Here is a 21,156-nt window from a genome sequence, read left to right as displayed (position 1 = left end):
TTGTTCTCACACCATATGGATTGTAAAATAATTGAAAATCATTATAAGAAACTGTCAAAGTAAATTAAAAGCAGCCCAGCATGAATGGCACCTGAAGCAACAAAAAAAGAATTATGCAAAGAATGCGCTTTTCTGTATTAATTACCACCCCGCGAGATCCTCGCAGTAAAGTGCCGATCGTCAAACCGGAAAGAAAAAAGGATGAGCATTTTGTGTTGTGTGTCTCTTTTACTTTAATTAAATCTTTCGTTATTGTTTTCTGTAACGTTTTTCTTGGCACTTTTTTTTTGCGTATCACTTTGCTAGAAACTGTCCACTAGAAACACACGTTGTGAAAAAAATTCTTTTATGATGATGTGTCCTTCCTGCTGGATGATGTTATTTAATGTATTTCGCCCTCTCTTGCCACTTCTCGTCACAGGACGGCGGTACGCCACTGTTCGTTGCCTGCCAGGGTGGCCACGAAGCCATGGTGAGCGAGCTGCTAAGCCACGGTGCCAACGTGCACGCCTGCATGAAGGTAAGTTCGGTTCGGTAATTAGTTTTCATTATTTCACCTCGGATTACTTCCACCAAGCTGTCAGTGGCGAAGACGCGCGATGTTGTTGCGCCCGTGTCTTGCCGCGGCAGCTTCCGTGTAATAACTTTCAGCCTCCTGGATGCTGGACCGTTGGTGGGAGCTTACGTTGGAGGTCGTCTGGGAGATTTTTTTTTTGTGTGTAATGCTCTGCTTCACTTACCCCACAGGCGGATAGGGGAACAAATTTTCATTGCCGGTTGGAAAATGGATCGCGCTGGAAATGTTTCTTCCCTCCTTTCTAACGATCGAATCCTTGTTGCGGTCTTGGTGCTGAAGCTGGCAAATGGTAGTGACGGTAAATTCAATCAAGGATTTTCTCGTCAAAAAAGTGCCGTACACCCGCCATATCGTCGAAAAATCGTCGGGAAAAGGTGGTTTGAACGGTGGCATCATGATTGGTGTTTAATTTACTCCTTTTTTTGGTACGCGCCGTCCTGAAGCTTGCTTGTGGGTGTGGGTGGGGGCAAGAGCAGACGAAGACCGAGCCGAGGACGATCATAAAAAACCGATGTTCAACGTCTTAAGTTGATGGAGTTTTGCTACCGGTAAGCGAGGATATGAGTTTCTCTCACTCACCCTACGAACACGTCCGTAGGCGACCGAGAGCCACCATTTAAGTATTGGTTTTGATGAAAATTTTCCACCCTGCGTAGAGGAGATAACCACAGCAACGTGCAGGTTCGAGAGCGAGAAGCACGATAGCCCTAAGAAAACGTCGGCAAAGTTTTGATAACGATGTCGAAGATTATGTATCAGCTCTTGATGCGCGTTCATGTCGAACATGGCACCCAAGAATCGAACGTTCGATCTCTCGGGGCTGTGTCGAACTATGTTTGTGTGTGTGTTTGATTTTCATCCCACGACCAAAGCAGTTCCTGCTTCTGCACTCTTCCCCCTCGCACAGCGGACCAGCTGCCTGGAGTGTATTAAAAATTAACGTTCTACTTCATTAAAGTCCTCCTAATGGGCAAAAATTGCTTTTGCACATCGTGTACACTCCGCCCATACCTCGCTCAACTCTGTCTCTCATTATGCTTATCTTACGCCTTCACGCCCTCTAATACCAGGCTCCTCCGCGGATCGAACCGGAACGAAGACATACGAACCCCGAACTTTCCGATTAAGAACATCCCGGCCTGGTGGGAAGCGAAGGCCCGTTGGAGATGATTAAATTGAAGAAAAAGTGAAGCAAAATAAAATATGCTACCCATAATTTCGAGTTGCAAACGACGTTTCGGGACGGGGATTGCTCTGAAGATGATGATGCTGGGAATTGATGAGCGGATGACGATTTGCACCAGAGCTGCTGCTGCTGCAGTAGATTTCCATTCCTTGGGAAGTGACGCATGTGGCCACTTCCGCTAAACACTTTCTCCTGGAGAGTTGGCTGTGGAGTTTTTTTTCCATAAATTAATCATCGCTAAAGAGAATGTCTTGCCTCGGTTGATGGAGACTCTTTCTGGTGGAGGAGTAATTAACATGTCACGAGTGTTTGAGGCCTCGCGGGTTGAGGTAGCATTACAAGCAGGATTACAACTAGCGGTTCGTTGCGTTTGAAAGGAAAAATGGTTCTTTTGATAAATGAGCCATACGGTAAAGTTCTCTCGGTTTCACGCCAGGGGTAGTTTTTTTTGCGGCTGATTGCAAATCTGGTTTTTAAAGCAATCGAGATTGTATCGTTGCTTGTGCAGGTTGTCCTTTTTTCGATGATGGAAGTTGTGAAAAAGGAAGAACTAATGGAGTTGAAGTTGATTTGGAACTCTTTTGGAGCGTATAAGAAAATAAGTTGCTGATTAATAATTTTGAAAGATTTGAGCTTATGTTTATCCCTTTAGACGCTGGAGCAGTTCAATTACGTATGACTTTGCTGCTCTGCAAGTAAAATTCAAGAAAATAAAGGATACATCTGACAATAATAATTTGGTGATACTAGGTAGACTAGGGAAATTAGAATTATTTTCAAGTATGGATCCAGAGATTTATGAATATTATCAAATTATGCATCTGAAAGTTGTCAATCACAATTATCATTAAAAATAAGTTTAAAATCCGAGAGATAGAATTTACACAAAAGTAAAAGAACTTTATGAATTAGAAATGAATACAAATGAATTCTATCCTCGCTTGAGGCCCACTTAAGAAACTGCGCCATACATTATAATAACAAGTCTGTATTTAAGAACCAAATCGGTTATTTTTGAAAGCATAGCTTTAGGTAAACTTAAAAATGTTTGTTACAATCTAAAAACAGGTTGGTCTCAAAAGCTGAAGTTAAGTAACAAAAGTCATAACTTTCTAAACCAATAAAACGCTCCAAACGAAACGATATCTTCATTTTTATTCAAGATTTATCTATATTTTTTGCATTTCAAGTATTTGTTAGCTTTCACAAATGTCTCAAACCTTATTTTAATGCGCATGAGACGAAAACCGACTTGAAGAGGATAAAGATATTTAGTAATGGATTATCTCCAAACTTATTCTGTGTTTTATTGCGAATGCACTCCACATTTATTTCGGACTTTCTTCTTGATTTGTTTTCCCGATGTACATAATTTAAGAGCATCGGAGTGAAGTGGACAGCTTGCTCTTGACTGGCTTATGACCCTAAAAATAGTTGCAGTCATTTGATGGAAAACTGCCAAACAAATAAACAAATAAAAGCCATCGGACTTTCATCCCGTCCTTCGAACTACACTCCCCCTAAAAAAGACTAAAACATTTAAAAAAAATGGTCCGCGAAGGATGAAACAGATCCATTGCCCAACAAACCAACAACCTACCAAGTCAACATTTCACAGCACTAGTATTGTTCCCATTACCTCGTTTTTGCCGTTCTCTCTGTCCTAAAGGACAACGTAGGCTACTCTATATTTTACGAAATCTTCAGCAGTGCGATTAAACTCCCAGACAACACATATGTTTTTTTTTCGGAGAAGCAGAAGAAAACATTAGTTTCGAAAAACCTAACCGTCATAGGTTCCAACAGCGCGAGAATTCTTAGCGCTCTCACAGGATCCTCCAAAAATCTGCTCATTCAACTATTCGAAGAGCTCCCTTATCTCTAGATACCACGCTTTCTGTAGCGCTGACGTCGATCAATCCAATTTCCTGATCTTTTAGGTGGTCGTATCAATGACATAACTCCTTCTCAAGTCCTTGATCCTCATTACAGTCCTCAAGAAACCTTGATGAGTTAGGCTGCAAAATCAGGAGTTTTTGCCGATTTCTGTGTCCTAAAGGACAACGTAGACTACTCTTTCTTTTCCCAACGCTCCAGCAATGCGATCAAACTCTGAGCCCAACACATCTTTTTTTCGGAAAAGCCATAGCCTTCCCCATAGCTTGATGGAGCGCAGACGTCCAGTATCCCGATCCTTTTAGTGGACGTATCAACGCCATAACTCCTTTACCAGTTTCTTAAGAAACGTTGATGAGTTAGGCTGCGGGATCAAGAATACGAAAATATTAATATCGCGTTTAGACCAACCCGATGTTGACGATTTCTGCAGCAAACTCAAAACATTGTTAAAATCATGAGAATGATACCAGACAACCTAGTCATTATAGTACTATGTTGGACATCCGCAGCTTTCATGTCAAAATCGTGACGAACTATATGTTTTGGCACCATTTTCATCGTTTTTTTTTTTCTAAATAAACTCTGTTTTCGTAAAAAAAGGGAATTTATCGTTTCATGTCCAGTTTCTGCTCAGAATTTGAGCAAACAAACATTTTTCAAGTTCTTCTTCTTGGCTTAACGACCTCTAAGGTCACGCCGGCCATCGAAAATGGCTTACTAGACTTGCTGATACCACGTAGTTGGTAAGTCAGTCCTCGCTACGGGAAGACGGTCCAAATGGGATTTGTATCCGGGTGCTGCCGTTTGAAGTCCGTCGCCGCTGTCGCCTACACCGCCAGGACCGAGCCTCAAATTTTTCATGTTATCCAACTGATTGATTGATCATGATTTTTTTTTTTATTATGATTTACTTTATTGCTTAATTGCAAAGCAATGCCAATCACTAGCGTAAATAATCGCTTCATCTATACGACAGATTAAATATTTTCTCACTGTAATAATGTCATACAAATGAAAACGTTTTATAGCAGCGGCTGTTGGCTAAAGCAAATTACGGACCAGCACTCAGAGTGAGTCACGCTCACGTCCAACCATTCGATAAGCTTCAACTCTACATTGATTGAAATATCATAAAATGCATTTACTGTGTGCGGTGTGGTGCCAAATTCCTTTCCCCACTCGCGCACGCACAAACTCACCAGCGTGAAGGGTGATAAAAATGCTAGAAATGATAAATTCTGTCGATCCACAACTGAACATTAAAAATCATTGCCCGAAAACCCGAAAAACTACAAAACCGTTAACGACATTTGTGCGCAGTTAAGAACGGAGAGGAAAAAGGGAGAATCAGACAAACACGGACGGCTCGGTGTGTTCACAAATCATAAAATTTTCCACCACAATCATCCAAATGGCGCGAATAGTTTACCTTTCGCTTGTTCCCTGCTTTTTGGCAGCAGACTCTTGCTTGCCGGCACGTCGTAAGCGGTTCAGCGTAATCGAAAATATCAGCTCTCGTCCCTTAACTCGTTAGAGCGGTACGATAGTTTTCCTGTTTTTCCTTTGTTGGCCGTTGCCGATGGTCGCCGGTCCACATCGGTCCGATCCGTTCGCTCCGGGATCGGCTGGAAACGGGCCGTTTCTTAGCAACGATGTTTATGAGTTTATTACATGATTAAGACGCGCGTACCAACCATCACCACTGCTGCTCGGGCCGCTGAGATGTGGCACGATTCGCCCCTTGCCCGAGTTTGGGTTTTTGGCCATTGCCGTTTGCCGCAGGCATCCGGAGGCATCATTTGCTTGCGTTGCTTTTGATTCTTGCACCACACCACACCAACCCGAACCCAGATCCCCCTGTTAAAACTCGTGAACATTGTAATCAACGATGACTTTTGAACGACGGCCTTAGCCATTCACACACACACACATACACAAGCGAAAAACGGTCCCAAGTTGTGCTGCATTCGAGAAGTACTGACAAAAACTCAAACTCGGTGTTCTAGGCAACGGCCGGATCGGAGGGAAAAATCGGATTGGATTTCATTTCCGATGGCCGCCGGGTTGCATGCGGAGTGCGGTGGATGATACGGAAAAGGGAAGCAGCAGACTCGGATGAGCTGAAATTAGTTTGCCGGCCGACTGTCCCGGGGTTCCCTTACGCGCCTTTAGTACTTGGTGACCGCAGTGAGTGGGAAGGGGGGGAAGAGCAAAATAATTCCATCCCAATTTCCAGGTCTCGTTTTCCAGAGTTCTCGGAGACGCAATCCGATCCGCAAAATGCAGAAGAGAATGAAAAAAGTAGGAAAGAGCACGGGTGGGCCGGGTCTGTGGGCCACTAAAACGAAGGCCGCCGCATGCACCTTATACAATTCTAATGAAACGAAGATAAATGATGCATGTGGACAATTTAGATTTTAATGGAAATTTTGCTTAATAGAACGTAAAAAAAAAAGACTGTGGCACAGGGAGAGCGGCTAGCGCACTTAAAAATGCGTCAGGATATTGAGCACAAGGATCGCTCCGTGTCTGTGTGCCCTCAGCAACTCCCTCTGGGTTTTTGTTCGTTAAGTGACACATTTTCTTCGTGCAGGAAATGCTTCGACGGTGACACACGTGTACTCTCTTGCTGCTGAAATATCACTTAGCATGAGTGGAACACAGGTGTGGATAATAATTTATGTCTGGGAAATGAATGGAATGAATTCAAGGAAATAGTTTATTTTTGGTAATTATTGTCCTTTTTTGGAGCTCAACTTGTTCCAGAATTTTTTTTTCATGGATTATTTTAAGGAGAAATCATAATTTTAAGGGAAAGCACAGTGTGTAGGAGACATGTTTTGTTCAACTGCTTCTCATTGAGTTTTTATAATTACATGTACTGAGTATTACAATCGCTAGCTAATAAGCTCTTGGATTGTAACTCGCATGGAAATTGTAAATAATTTCATTTACAGTGCCTGGACTAGTTCCTGCGTATTCTACAGTATCATTCAGTGTCCATTGTTGAAGAAATAAGCACAGCTTATAAGGCAACAAGAGAAAGATGGTTTTTTTTACCATGTAACCAGATAATAAGACTGATACGGCTAGGTCGTCACTCAAGACCTTCAAAATCTTCATCACGGCTTCAAACGAGTTCAAATTCGAAGACGTTGTAGGCTTTTCAGAAGAACTAATGTGGCAAGGCAAATTCTCCTTACATCATTCCTGAACGATCAAAGTGTTTATGGGCTAGAACTGAATTCTGTTGAAAGCAACAGTCCAGCGCAAGGGTTCAAATGGCCTTTGATGACGTGTTATAAGTAGAATTCCTTGTATAGTTTTACGCCTCTATCAATGAATAACATTGGCAATTTCTCTTTTTTCGATACAGCTTTCCAGTAAACCTATTTGCGTCAGAAAAAACTAAGATTGTGTCCAGTGTTTAAGCAGCAACTGAGGTCGGACTAGTTGAATTCATTGCAATTTTCTTGCGAAAGGAACTGAAAACTGGCTATGTTTACTCCGAATTCATCTGTAAACCTAAAAGGATAGTCTTCTCAAAATTCCAGATTTAAAGCAAGAGAGAGCAGATGTAACTTCTAATGATTAGAACGTTGAAAACTCTCAAGTTTACCGATATACTTGATATTCTGAAATACTTATTATAAGTATCTATAAGCAACCTGGAGCTTTGGCAACCCGATGGTGATGCGACAGAGGCGTCGGTCTTCAAACGACAGGTCCGGGATTCAAATCCCATCCATACCGTCCTCCCATAGTGAAAACTGACTATTCAAATACGTGGTATCGGCAGTCTAGTAAAGTAAGTCATTCGATGGCCGCCTTGACCTTAGAAAGTCTTTAAGCCTAGGAGAATAAGAAAGAGAAGCTACATGGAGAAGTTCTGACTCTGTACACGACTCTAGTGAGATCATCCTGAGGACATCTGAGATCAATTAGAGTATAGTAGATACAACAGGCACTAATCATATTGTTTAGTAGAGTCGTTGGACTAATTTTATATACCGCTGTTGATGCCCCTGCTGATCGAATTCAACTCCGAAAATAATCTGAGGTTAATTTTTTGGAAGTAGCTTACAAACCTAAGATTTTTCAGAAGTAATAATATTAGAAACGCAGCATTTCCACCAATCCTAGACAAAGAGGCGTAGTCTGCGATGAAACCTTGTCGTCCAGAGGCCTTCACATCCGTTCAAAGGACCTCTTTATAAATTTATTCTTGTTGTCCTCAGGATCTTACTGATTTTAAGTATGTCACGAGCTAGATCTAGGTGTAACTGGATATCATAAAAAGTATTGGTCTCTTTCTAGTTTAAATCGGAATTAAACTATGCTTTTTTCGGTAAATTAATTATGAAACTATAGGCAATTTATTTCATATTCAAGATGGATCAACAGCAATCTCTTCAAATTGAAAAAAAACAAAATTGTGGTAAGCCAGATTTGTAAAGCAAATTCCTTCAAACAGATAACAAAAAGCTATATCCATGAAGTGTTACATCACAAAAATTTTGTTTATAAAACAATCCATTAAAACAAACCACACACATACCATCCCACACTAAACCGCTTCACGCATTATAAGGATACACCAAATATCGAAATTCCACTCGTCCATGGTGTGTTAAAGTTTATGAAGCTTAAAATTAGTGCTTACTTAAAAGCCGGTTTCTCTATACACTCGATTCAGCTCTACGGCTGTGCCTAAGTTGTGATCAGCTCCATCATACGCCCAATTTACCGTCCGTCCATAAATGTCCATCATTCCTGCGAGCATGCCATGCGAGTCGAGACCAAAGTAGTAAACACGATAAGTGACCTTTTTATTGCTTACCCTTTAACCCGCAATATGCTACATTTGCCGCCGTATGCAGATATTTACGAAGCTTCGGGGACTGCAATTCTCGCTAGCCTAGCTATAAAAAAGTTGTGTTGTGCAGTAGCAGCAGCAATAGCGGCTCGCGTATCATCGTAACGACTTTTCACAGCAAACGTTTTGGCGTTGCATAACGCTCCTGTGACCGATTTTACCCGATCGTGGCGTACGGTTGTAATCTTCGGGAATTTGTTTTTCCTGAAGAAGAAGATACCCGATTCCGAATGTTTTTTTTTCTTCTAACTTCAATTTGGGGGCTTAAAATTCCTGACGAACCAGGCAGAAGTAGGTCAATCCAGGTTGGCGTGAGAGAAGATGGTGAGGTGAAAAATTGGCACGATTACTCGCTTCCTTCCGAGAAGGAAGGTGTAGCGTTTTAGAAAGCAACCAGCAGCATACTGTGAGAAGGATTCACCGGGTGGCCTCTTCAGATGGTGCGGTTTTGCATCACCAAACCAAAAAAACACGAGTTGTACAAATCATCAAACGATGCTCCCTCCGTATGCAATGCCTTCACGGATTTGTCCCGCAGAAATTTTAGTTCCCTCTCATGCCCATCTTACCCTCACCCCCCCCCCCCCCCCCCCCCAAAACCTTCTAGTTCCCGGTCCTTCTCCGGGTAAGTGGCAAAAATCATCAAGAATTATGAAAAGGTTTTACTTAAAAGGAAGGTGAACGTAACTTTTTTGTTGCTTCGTTTTGCTCCACTCAGCTCACCAGGTCCCAGGCATCTTGGAGCGCCCGCGGGATTAATTTGCTTGCGGTTCACAGAGGCTGCCCGGTCGACCGGATCACGAGGGTGTGCATACGAAAAGGAGTTTTCCAGCATGGGGAAGAAGTAGTTCACGCACGGTACAATTCGATCTCCGCGGGCCCCGAGTGTATGTGTTTGTGGTTTGGGTTGGGTTGTAGCTGTTGGCGTTTTTAAGAAACGGTTTGCTTGAAGCCCACTGGAGGAACCGCATCTTCTATTTCCTCATCATCAGCATCAGCTGTCTGTAGGTTGTCTTTTTCGTTGGGCTTGTTGTTGTTGTTGTTGGTGGTGGTGGTGGTCGGTTTGGGTGCCGGTAATTTATAGAAGTCTTCTCCGGGAAGGGATTTAGGTCAGGTCCGTAACTGTAAATTGGTTGATTTACTACCAAACACTCCCCCTGTCCGATGCTGGTGGTTCTTACCCTCGGTTTTTTGTGTGTAAGTTTGTGCAATTTCCGCTAGAATGTTGCAGGTCACACCCGAGGTCCCATCCCGGAGCATTTCGCAGTGCATAAATAACCACAAAAATCCGTCCACCGCACGGTGTACCCAATGCCCATGCCGCCTAATGAGTTTGCTTTGGAGCGAGTGCTTCAACGGGCAAGTTCTCGTATTGGGTGGCATTATTCTACCAGACCGGATGCCGTGGGAGAAATTTTACCTAAGCGGGGTGGACCTAATACCTTTTTCAAAAGCCCTCACAAGAAGCTCAAGATGAATCAGTTGTATAGGTAGAAAGATGCGGAGAAGCGTATTTATGACACCCTAAAAATTATCTCCCAATACATTGTGTATCTGAAAGCGGTTGCGGAAATTACTGGCACAAAAATTACTCATCTCCATTTCATGATCACTCTTGTTTTTCTTTCGCAGGATCGTGCTACACCGTTATTCATAGCGGCACAGAACGGACATAGTTTGGTGCTAAAGTTGCTGTTAGCTGCCGGTGCGAATCCAGATGCGCCGAGGAATGATGGCGCAACACCACTGTGGATCGCGGCACAGATGGGACATGATCATGTCGTCAAGATATTGCTGCATAATGGAGCCGTTGTCGATGCCGTGCGATGTGTAAGTAATAAGGCATTAAAATGATTTATAAAAAAGAAGACTAGCGCCTAGTGTTCCTAATAATTCGGTATTAGAATTAAAGTCCAGATGACTTAAGAGCTCCGAAGATGTGGAGAGTCTATTTACATTTAGGGAATCTAAAATCATCTAATTCTCCAAATTAATCCAGGTGTCCAATTTTTAATTCTTCGTCCGTATCTCCCCTAGGATGGAGCTACAGCACTGTTTAAGGCAGCCCACAAAGGACACAGTGCCGTTGTGCATGAACTGCTCAAATTCCGACCAAATCTTGGCACACTGGCAAACGGTGAAACAGCTCTTCATGCTGCAGTCATGTTCGGGCATCTACCGATCGTTAAGCAACTGGTAGCGGCCGGTTCCGATTATACCATCCCAAATCAGGACGGCTATACCCCGCTTCAAATTGCAAGGCAGCAAAAGTTCGCCTCCGTTCATCAATATCTGAAAGAGCGCGAGCAAGCGTCTCATGCTGGAGGAACTCCAAAACGAACGGTTTCATCGAACCAAGGCAAAACATCCAAAGGTTCCTCGGCGTCAGTAGCCATTACTGGCTAAAGACTTACAATCCGCTTGTCCTTCCTCGATTCCTTCCAGTGTTTTTGTTATTTAATCTTTTAATCGATCGATCTTGATCATTATTTAGTAAGGTAGTTGTCGAAATCCGTAGAATCGTTCCCTTGTGGTTGTGCCCTTGCTGAAAAAAGACTAAATAATTCACACCAAACTTTTGACATTATCGATGTGCTCAAATTAATACGTAAAAAAAGATTAAAGTTAAAAAATCAAGTTAAAAGAATAATGTTCCAGGACGATCACTCCTTCAGGATAACACACAAAGTTAATTTTTGGCCCTGACGCTTAAAACTCTATCGCAAGTAACTAATCTTCTTCCTGAACAATCCGTCACAATCACTTGCGGTTTACCGGATGTCGTGTTACGTTTTATCCGTTATGATTGCCACCGCTAGATCAATCCTAAGCTAAGAGACTAAATAATATTTGACCCCAAACGGATGCGACCTGCAGGCCAAAGTTAGATAGCTATAAAGATAGACACATCGCACTACCTAAAGGGAGAGCCCAGGATCAAAAGAACGGCACACATACACACAGCACCAGTGCGGAAGTTAGTGCACTCTGTTATTGACACATCCACCCTTTACCATACCACAATCCGTCCTTTTGCTCCAGAATGCCAAACATACTTTTACCGCTGCTACGACCACAAAAGTCGCGAAACCTTTTGCCTGATGTTCGTGGTTCCTGGCTCGGTGGGTCGCCTGCTGTGAGTGAGATTGAAATCGAACATCAGAACGGAACAACCACTTCAATGAAAATGTCCGGAATACCCTCGGTACACCCGGGCACGCGAAAGATGACACGGGCACGGAGCGTACAAAAAAAAACAAAAAACGCCAACCCAGTTATTGCCCAGGTTCCAGTGCCCATCATCATCAGCGTGGCTCATGACCGACCACCAACGGTGCTGGGAAAATGGAAAACTCCCGCAACCACACGTGTGTCCCGGTGCCTATACCGTGGCACCCCCATCATCAGCGTTGTCATCCACGCCCAACGGGTACGGATATTGCGCATTGCGGACAGTGGTAGCAGGATACTGGCGCCCATTCTTCACCTGACTGCTTGGGCCCACCCAGGCCCGTACATTGATTTGTGCACTAGAACGCAGAGGGGATAACAGTTTTACGTGGTTCGCTGCCGTAAGGATAAAGCGCGTAATGAAAGTGTTAATGGCTGAGAACTGAAGGAAAGGCGCGTAAGCTTAGGCGATTTCCTTCCTTTTTGGAAGCGCCAGGATGATATTGCTGTCCCTAAAGCCTTTCTTTGCGAAACAATACCGGACAATGGTGTGTGTGTGACCGAATGGGTCGTTTTTTTAAGTGCAGTGATGAAGTAGCCAGCTTCTTGCTATTAGAAACCTGTTGCGTCCTGGAAATCGTTTCAAGAATAAACGTTAAGCATCCGAAGAAAAGTTTGTGAGGTGTTCTGAAGAACCGTTCCGTCTGATGTATCACAAGCTCCTGTATGGAAGTCATCGGAGGGAAAGCAGGTGAGTTCAACTGTTACTTGGTAATGAATTATCCAAATTAATTATGTTTTTATGTTTTGGCTTCTTTTTAAACAGTTTGATATACGAAAGCAAATAAGGTACTTGATCCTCGTTTTTACATACTAACCTGAATGGTGGTAGTAAGTGTCCTGTGCATTGTCCTTTACATATAACGATGTCTTTATTTTGTTGCATACTGCTTCAATCGTAAATAAGAGATATCGCTATTTACATGTATTTTGCAGTCTTAATGGTCAGTTCCTTAATAACCTCAATAATAGTTCAATGATTTGTTTGTGTTTTGCCAACAATTTACAAATTTTTGTCCTAAGGATCCTAAGTCCTAAGGATACATCGTCTAGATGCTTCCGGTATGGTATTGGCTAAGAACTTTCCAAATTTCTGGAAGATTTTCTGTTGAGGCAGTACTATTGGATAGTCGAAACGTGGCGTCCTTTTACCATTCTCGTCATTCGCAAGATTGACATGGACGTTCTTAAGAGTTTAATGTCCGTTTACAGTACTCCACGACATGTAACTCCTTCGTTAGAGGTTACCGACACATATTTCCTCAATTTCAATTGATCACGAAGTCATATATTGTCTGTTCACCGACGGGTTAATATAATTGATGATGGAAAGAATTAAACTGACCAGCAGTTGACAAGGTTAAAATCAATCCCTTTTCTTTCAAAACGTAAACCGTTGCCACTCTCGCTCGAAGATCTACTTCAATTCAATTGTGCTCCAGAAAAGATGAAACTTGAATGACCATTAGCCAACAGAAAAGCAATTGTGTCACCAACACCCATGACGGTCATGATTTATGGCACGGGCACTACTAACAGCTTTGGGAAACTGTCATCAACGTTGACGGTTCTATTATGGATGGCTTTACAAGTCTCTCACGCAGTAATGATTGTGTTCTGCCGACCTGATGAGAACAGGTAACCCAGATCACACGTTCACATCAACCGATCGATCATCAATGTGTGATTGCGCTGTCCATGGAACATACCACAATTGGGCGATATCATAAAAACTAACCCGAGAGTTGTTGGGATGCATTTTTTGTTTTGCTTTCAACCTCATATAAATCGTCTGCACGTTGACCTGTGCGCAAGAAATGCAATCAACCGTCAACAATGTTAAGCCCAATGCCAATGGATTTGGATGCGGTTGTTTTACTTTTGTGTGTGAATGATGCCGACAGTAGGGATCAAAAGGATGCACGCAAGAGCAAGAAGTGGCGGCGGATGTTTCACCGACGGGACAGGAACTCATATTTCACCTCCACTGACAGGGTTCTTTCGCCTGTCTTTTTTTCCCCCTGCTCTTGCTCGCACTGTAATGGTGAAGTACCTGTGGTACGGTTGTCAATATCCGTTCTGCACCTTCCAGGCACTGTGAGCGCGTTCAGTCTCAAAGAACCGCTGCCCGACTTTTCAAAATCTTACACCGGAGTGTGAAAACGTTGTGTGTGCGCCACACGCACAAAACCCAAACGAAGGAAGCCTGAAATAAATTAAAAAAAAAAATGGCAAGACAAATTGTACCGGACTGGTGTGGATGTCCTGTCCTGGCAAAGAGGAAGAGCACCAGAGACCGGAGAAGGTGCGCGTTAACTGCTCGCTGTACCGAGCCAGTTTCGCTGGACTTCACTGGACATGGGATGACATGGATGATGGCGTGCGGCATTCATTTGCGTTGCCCGGTTTCGCGCCACCGTTCCACCCGCTCCGAAAGCGAATCCTTTTTCAAGCCTCCGTTCTGTTCTGTCCGCTCGGCACTGCTTCGCCGATCGATGTTAAGGATGGCAAGTAATTGAATAACGAGACCGAAGCGCGAAACGAGAAGATATCAAATGTCGATTTTCTCTCCTAAATTATTTCCCCTTGTTGTGGGCCCCTGCTCGACCACGCCAGACCACGGTGTGCAATCAGAGAAGCAGGCCTCCCGGGGGTCTGTTTCGTTGTGCTGTGCCTCTCCTCCATCTTCATGGCACGAAATTGGAACGAGTTCTGAGTTTTGGCCGCCGTGTTTTACCAAAGAGCTTTGCAGCCGGGCAGCAAAAAAAAAAAGAAAGATCAAGAACACCATCAATAACAACAACGTGTGGTGTGATCGTTTTTGGAAGAAAAAGCGGGAGAACCAGCACTAAAAGTACTCACTGTTTTCTTTTTTTCGGATCGCCCAATAAGTCGCGTCTAGCCGTAGGAATAGGGGAAAAGAAGAATGGAAGGGTGTGGTAAAGTGGCGGTACAGGTTGGAGCATTAAAATGAAACAAAACTCCCCGTGCGAAGAGAGGTGGTTAACGCTGATTATGTTACCTTCGGTTCTTTTCGCCATCGATCATCGCGGCCGTTCATTGGATTCGGAATTTGGAGGGTAAGGTTAAAACGCAGGGAAGCAAATTGGGCAAGTTACCTGTGGTATGGGAAGGGTACCCCGCGACAGTGATGGTCAGGAAAATGTGGCAAACAAAGTTCGAACAAGCTGCAAAGAGCATATCGAATTCACCTTTAAGTGGTTATTTTCATGGATAAGCGCAGGAGTGCAATTTTGCGCCGGGTTAAGACCAATCGTTAACGCCTCCTGTGGAAGAGCATGCGAGTCAATGCTAGCGACACTCATTTTAAGTTTTGTCTAGTATTGAATGATTGTTATTAAATGGGTTAAAGTTAATTTAACTGAAGTTACTTTGGAAAAGCATGAGAGTGTTTGAGAAATTCAGAAAGATAGCCGTAACTTCACTCTTGATAAAGCAGTTCTAAGCAGAAAGACTCCAACTGCTATTGTTGAAGCATCTCTTTGCCAGCATCTCTTATTCTTGTGAGATCTCAGATCTCAATTAGCTTTAGAGTATTGAAACAGGGACTGATTGGAACGTAATAAGAGCAAAACTTGAAGCAAAAATTGTTAATTTGAGTGGCTTCTTTTGATTCTACAAACTGAAGCGTTCCTAGCATTAGTTTCCCTGGTTTAGGCTCCACGTAGCCTGATAGTCACGTAACTGGCGTTCGGATTTAGGAGGCTGAGATGAACTTCAGGCAGTAGTTTAGTTTTGAAGACATAAAGTGCATAAAATTGGTACTTGGTGTGAAGAGCGGCGCTGATGTCGTCTCTTCCTCCGGACCGCACCAATCAAATAAATAGACGCCATTAACTTTTTTTTCACCAAAACGGCTCGATTTACAAATATTGAGAAATTGATCATACAAAGAAAAACAAAATTGAAGCCTGCTCTTAAGCACGCTGTGCTGCAGCTTCAGATGTAATACCATAACTGTAGGATCTTGCCAATGATGTTTAGACCATTATACTCTTAGAAAAATCAGGCAATCTTTATTACTTATACTCAATAACAGTTTCGTTTTTGGTTAACGTTTACGATCATGAAGCTATGGTAAAACTCCCCAAGTTCATAATGTCAGGTGCTAAAAATTGTATGTACTTGAAAATTCTTCATGATCCTTGTGAAGCGTAAAAACAAAAAAAATCCTTTAAAATCCCGATAAATAATAGCAATTTTCAAGACGAGTAGAATCTGTAAGATAATGTTTCTTAAGTAAAAGCCTGTCAGTTTTATGAAAAATAGTAATGAGTTTTTTCGAGATAATTATTAAGGATTTCCTCAAAAAACAGGTTCAATACCCATTTTCTTTGTGTGAATTACAAAAATGTGTAATTTTTATACAGCTCTGACAGCCGTACAGCAGTTGAAATTTTGGGAATCAAACAATATATCAATATTGCATTACTTCTGTGTTCCTTATCCATCAAATAAGGGTGAAGTTGTCTCTGTCCAGTATTTGTCACGAAGAATGCCTAATATTTCCAATCATTTCACTCAACCGCTTTGCTTCATGAAACCTTCACCCAACAGCATTTTTATAACTCTCTTAAAAACTACCAACAAAAAGCATTCTTTCGCAATTTTATCCTTCACTGTTTCTTTCACATAAACCCGGCCCAAATAACTCTACACACAGATGCACCCTTTCGGCTGGACTAACTCGATCGTAGCTAACAAGGTTCCCTCCAGTTCCATCCCCTTATTAACGCCAGCAAAACCCATCCATTTCTGCTGCTGCTGCTGCTGTCATGGAAAGCGTTCAACCGTCCCCCGCGGCTTCTTCGTGCCAAGGAGGTGATCACACCGTCGCCGACAAACAACGAGGTACAACGCTACGATCGCGCACCTACCGAAAAGACGGTTCCTTGCAACGCCTCTCGGTCGCTCGCTCGAATGACACCCCGAAAACAAGCGAAAACGGCCGAAAAAGTGCAATTTGTAATTATGCGCGCTTGTTCTCTTCCTGCCGAAGAAAACCTTACGGGAAGTCGCGGACGCCATTCGCCCTCTCTCTGCCCACATGCCCTTCACAGTTCTCCTCTGCGGCAGATGTAACGGATCCCGACACAGAGAGAGCGACAAAGAGCCCAAGAAACAGGCAGAGATCGGAGGATCGCCGAGTGCGTTTGGTGCTGTTTCGGCATCGTTTGGCGTGTTGGTAATTTAATTAAAGGGAGGCGCGTGAACCATTGTTGACACGAAAAGGGTCCGAAAATTGGTTACTGCGGCCGAAAGCCGAAGTATAAGGGTACCCAGCACAAGGATCCGAGCTCTTGCTGCTTGGCCTGTGTGACATTTTCACATCACTCTATCTGCTCTGTTTTACGCTGCTCGATTTTATCGGGCAACGATCAGTTATCGCTGGGATCTTAACTGATACCTTCTGTGGCCTGTTTCCGCAAAGGACCGGGTGCTACGGTGCTAATTATTGTGAATAATGGCAAAATTAAGTGTACAATCAAGGAGCGAACGAATGCGTTTGTTTGAGAATTGAGCGTAAATAGAAGAAAGTTAATCAAGTAACATCAACCAAAGGCCCAGGACATTAGCACACATCGAAGGGTACTTCCGTCTTTGGTGGGTCCTTTGGCTTGTGGTTCTTGACTCGGCGTACCGGACCAGTGGGTAATTGATGGTGCAAAAACACATTTTCTCACATTTTTTTTTTCGCAGCACTCTTATCTTCTCTCTGCTCGATGCCGGGTGCATCGTAAAGCAGGCTCATTTACTGTTTGTGCCGCTTTTTTCACTTTTCCCTTCAATTCTACTTACATTAACACTTAACTTCCTTTCTTTGCGCCACACTCCATAGCACTTCTATCTTGCCTTGCCGGACTTACATATGCGTGTGCGCAGTGTACTTAAGAGCTGTCAAGTAGGTAGTTTGTTTTTTTTTCTTCTCTATCTCTCTCTCTCTCTCTACTTCATCATTCATTTGCAGACTTAAGACCGTAAAAAAAACCCAGCGTCAGATCTGTGGGAGGGGGAAGTCTCTCTGTGGTTCCCTTCCGGGCAGATTGCGTGCCGAGGGAAATATTTCACAATTAGCAAAACTGACAAATTCAAACCATCCTTACAAAACGTAAAGCATACAAACGTATCGACACGTTCGTTGGTGCATTTAATGTGTGACCAGCGTTGGGACCGGGGACAGGAGAACCGGAGAGAAATGGTCGAAGCTCGTTTCTAAAATGACTTCCTTTTTTGAGTGCTTTTTTTTGTTGGTTTCTTTCCATTTCTTATGAGGACGCTACAGCAATGCGAAAGAGTCCGATTTGAAGTTTGTTTGATGAAGTTTTAACAATTTCTTATGTGTGTGTGTGTGTGTGTATTTTTCTGTGCTGTGTTTGAGTATTGGCTTTAAAAAGACAAACTTTTTACCATTCCTGGACTGATGTGTGTTTTCCCCCCGGTCTTTTTTTTATAAACGGTAAAAAAGAATGATTATTCGCATTACAACAACGCGCTGGAAGGCAATCAATTTGAAGTTTTCGGTATTCTTGATTTCAAGTGTGTTGATTTGTACACTTTTTTCCTCGTCCCTCTTTTCTGCCTTTCTGCAGGGTGATGGAAATAGTTGTATTTTTTTCAAACAGAAGCCAACATAAAACAAACTCTCAAAAGCAACTTTACCACACCGATGATTAGGAAAAATTTCCTCAGCATTACCGGAAGTTTGATCGGTTTTTGGTCGCGTTTTGCAATTACTTACCTTCCTGTCTTGAATCTCCTACCCTGCCACCGAATTCGATGCTATCGCAAAACTAACGCTGCGCATGGTGGTGTAGTTGTAAATGTTTTACGACACCCAATAATGATGGTCGACGCCTTGGCACGATCATAAAACATTGATGACATTATCGCAAATCAATCAGAGGTGGCAAAGAAAACGGGAACTTCTGGGCTTTCCCAGATGGAGGGATGGATATAACTCTTGGCCGACTTGCTAGCCTTTGTTTAATCAACGCAAACGAATCGTTGTGAGCAGAATGTTTGTTGAAATACCTTAGAGGAAAAAGGCCTATATGCTGATCAATACTTTATGAATTTAGAACAATTTCTTGAAATTCTTTGCGATGAATAGAAAAAGGAAATGGTTGATTAATATCCAGCTCCAGGGGAGGTCAACTTGTTTGAAGAGATTTCCTTATGCAAAATTTTATTACGAGGCGTTCAATCTTGTATATGTATATTACCATTGGTGTGGTTGAAATTGTAATTATTATTGTAATTTATTAAAATACTAGTATCGTGTTTATGTACTGAATATCGAGTTACATAATTTACTTGTTACTTTTCTGGATATTTCCTAACAATACTTCTTCTTGTGTAATTCCTAGTATGTCCCTTAAATACAATTCCTTCTTGTTTGCTATACTCTGATAGCGTTTTTGTTGACGCCTTATATATTTTCTAATAATTTCAATTAAGTTCAGGTAACGTCGGAATCAACGTTTTTTGCAAAATTAGGAAAATAAGCTATTTTTACTTTTTATTTTCTTTGAAACTCCAACAAAGCTTCGAATTAAATTTTAATATTTTGATTAAGTTTCGTAAAAATCTTTAATTACATATTTCAAGTAGGCTAGATTCATTAACTCAATGCGGAATATAAAGTAAAAAAAGGCAATAAATGGTAAGCTTTTTTCGAACAAAGGTTAGACAATACTCAGCCAAAGAAGTCAAAGAAATCAATTTTTTATACTTTTCTCCTTGTTGCTTATTAATAATTTACTTTTTTTATTATGTTAGTTAAAAAAATAAGAGCTGTTTCATCATAAACAGAAGCAGCAAAACTTTAAATATTACGGATGTGTTTGCTGATCAAATGATATTTTTTATTGCTTACTCGCCGCGCACTGGCTTAGTTTTTACTGATAAATTTTGTTGTTTTTGCTTTCTTATCTCTTTTTCATAAAGTTTATTAATGTTTGATCAGTTAAGTCTTGACAGTTAGGAAAGGCGAGTTGTTATCTAAAAAAAGAAAATCCAGTATAAATTAAACAACTCTAGTCGCGTAAATTTAATTCAAAAATGTACAGAGAGCCCGCTCGTAAAATAATGTTTCTTAAACTAATTTTCATCACTTGTGTTGCCTATCCCTGGCCTGGTGGAACGAGCATAGCCTTCCTGTTGAAGCGAGCAATAAAAACTAAATCAATTCAACCTAAATTGATTTGTTCTCAGGACATTTATACTGGCAGTAAAAAGCATTCAGTGCAGATGAAATTTTGTTTTACCATTTCAATAAATTTTATTTGAAATTCTTTGTGAAAAATATTTTCAATCAATTCCGTTGAAGCCTTCAGATGCAAATTCTCTATTCCACAGAAGTAGATAAGCCCAAACAGTGACACACTATCCTTGGAACCATGAATACGAACCAAAACTGTGCTCGGATGAATAACGCATGCACTGAGCTCATAGAGAGGAATTTCTTAACCAGTATATGTGCTAGTTTCTGACATATGAACTTTGAACACACTCAACATGCATCCATAGTATGAGAGAGAGAGAGAAAATCTATAAATACAGAATTTAGCTATAAAAAGGGGGCAAATGAAACCAATATTTTCCAACGAATCGATAACTCCAGATTACACAACTAAATGTTTGCTTCCTCCTCCCGAACTAAAGACATGCTTGCCCACCCTTACCCGAGTCAGTCAACAAGCATTTAGCTTTTTGGACTAGCAGTGGCAATTAGAGAGTGTTTGACGCCATTTATCGGCATCGAATTTTTGCCGCTTCAATGTACGCCGAAGATCCGGGCAAATGGCACTGATTGACAGTTCGGGAATCGGTAAACCGGCTGGTTTACAACGACTCCGTATTGTGCTGCAACCTGAGCAAACCTGAGCCGGCCCTGCACATCCCGATCAAACTTTTAGCCCCCCCCCCCCCCCCCCCCCCCATTGTTCGATGTGCTACCCGACCGCGGGATGCTGGGATATTCTCGTGACGGAAGCCTGACATTCCTCGTTCGGGACTCTCATCCTGGGGGAACAGGTATTTTCTGCCATTCGTTTTTCGCTATCACAGCACCAGCAATGTCGCGGTTTTTCGGGGGTGAACATCGGCCTTTCTCCCGATGCTTCCATCACCGGCGGACCGGTGCGACAATTCGAAAAATGCGTTAGTTCCGAGCAGGGTTTGTTCTGGTGGAAATGTTGCTCTAATTATCCTGCTCCGGGGTTTTAGGGAAGCTAGAGCATTCGGACGGGGAATGCCAATTAGGCCAATTTTGGCTGCAACCTACGCTACCGTGAAGCACGGAGACTACTGTTCGACTTGCGGTTGGTTTGCCGGTACGAATCTCGAGTTCGGTGTTTTATGGAA

At 42.4% G+C, this 21,156-nt stretch overlaps 1 protein-coding gene across 1 annotated transcript in view; it reads left to right on the top strand.

Moving 5' to 3' along the window:
- The window catches only part of LOC126565027 (ankyrin repeat domain-containing protein 29), a 230,678-nt gene extending 219,734 nt beyond the window's left edge, over nucleotides 1-10,944 (top strand). The window contains exons 5-7 of the mRNA XM_050222167.1: nucleotides 422-520; nucleotides 10,171-10,368; nucleotides 10,576-10,944. Of these exons, the coding sequence (XP_050078124.1) occupies nucleotides 422-520; nucleotides 10,171-10,368; nucleotides 10,576-10,944 (666 nt within the window). The remainder of the gene's footprint in view (nucleotides 1-421; nucleotides 521-10,170; nucleotides 10,369-10,575) is intronic.
- The last annotated feature ends 10,212 nt before the right edge of the window (nucleotides 10,945-21,156 follow it).

This window comes from Anopheles maculipalpis, chromosome 3RL, assembly GCF_943734695.1.
Source record: "Anopheles maculipalpis chromosome 3RL, idAnoMacuDA_375_x, whole genome shotgun sequence".
Lineage (NCBI taxonomy): Eukaryota > Metazoa > Arthropoda > Insecta > Diptera > Culicidae > Anopheles > Anopheles maculipalpis.
This window is presented reverse-complemented; position numbering and strand designations above follow the sequence as displayed.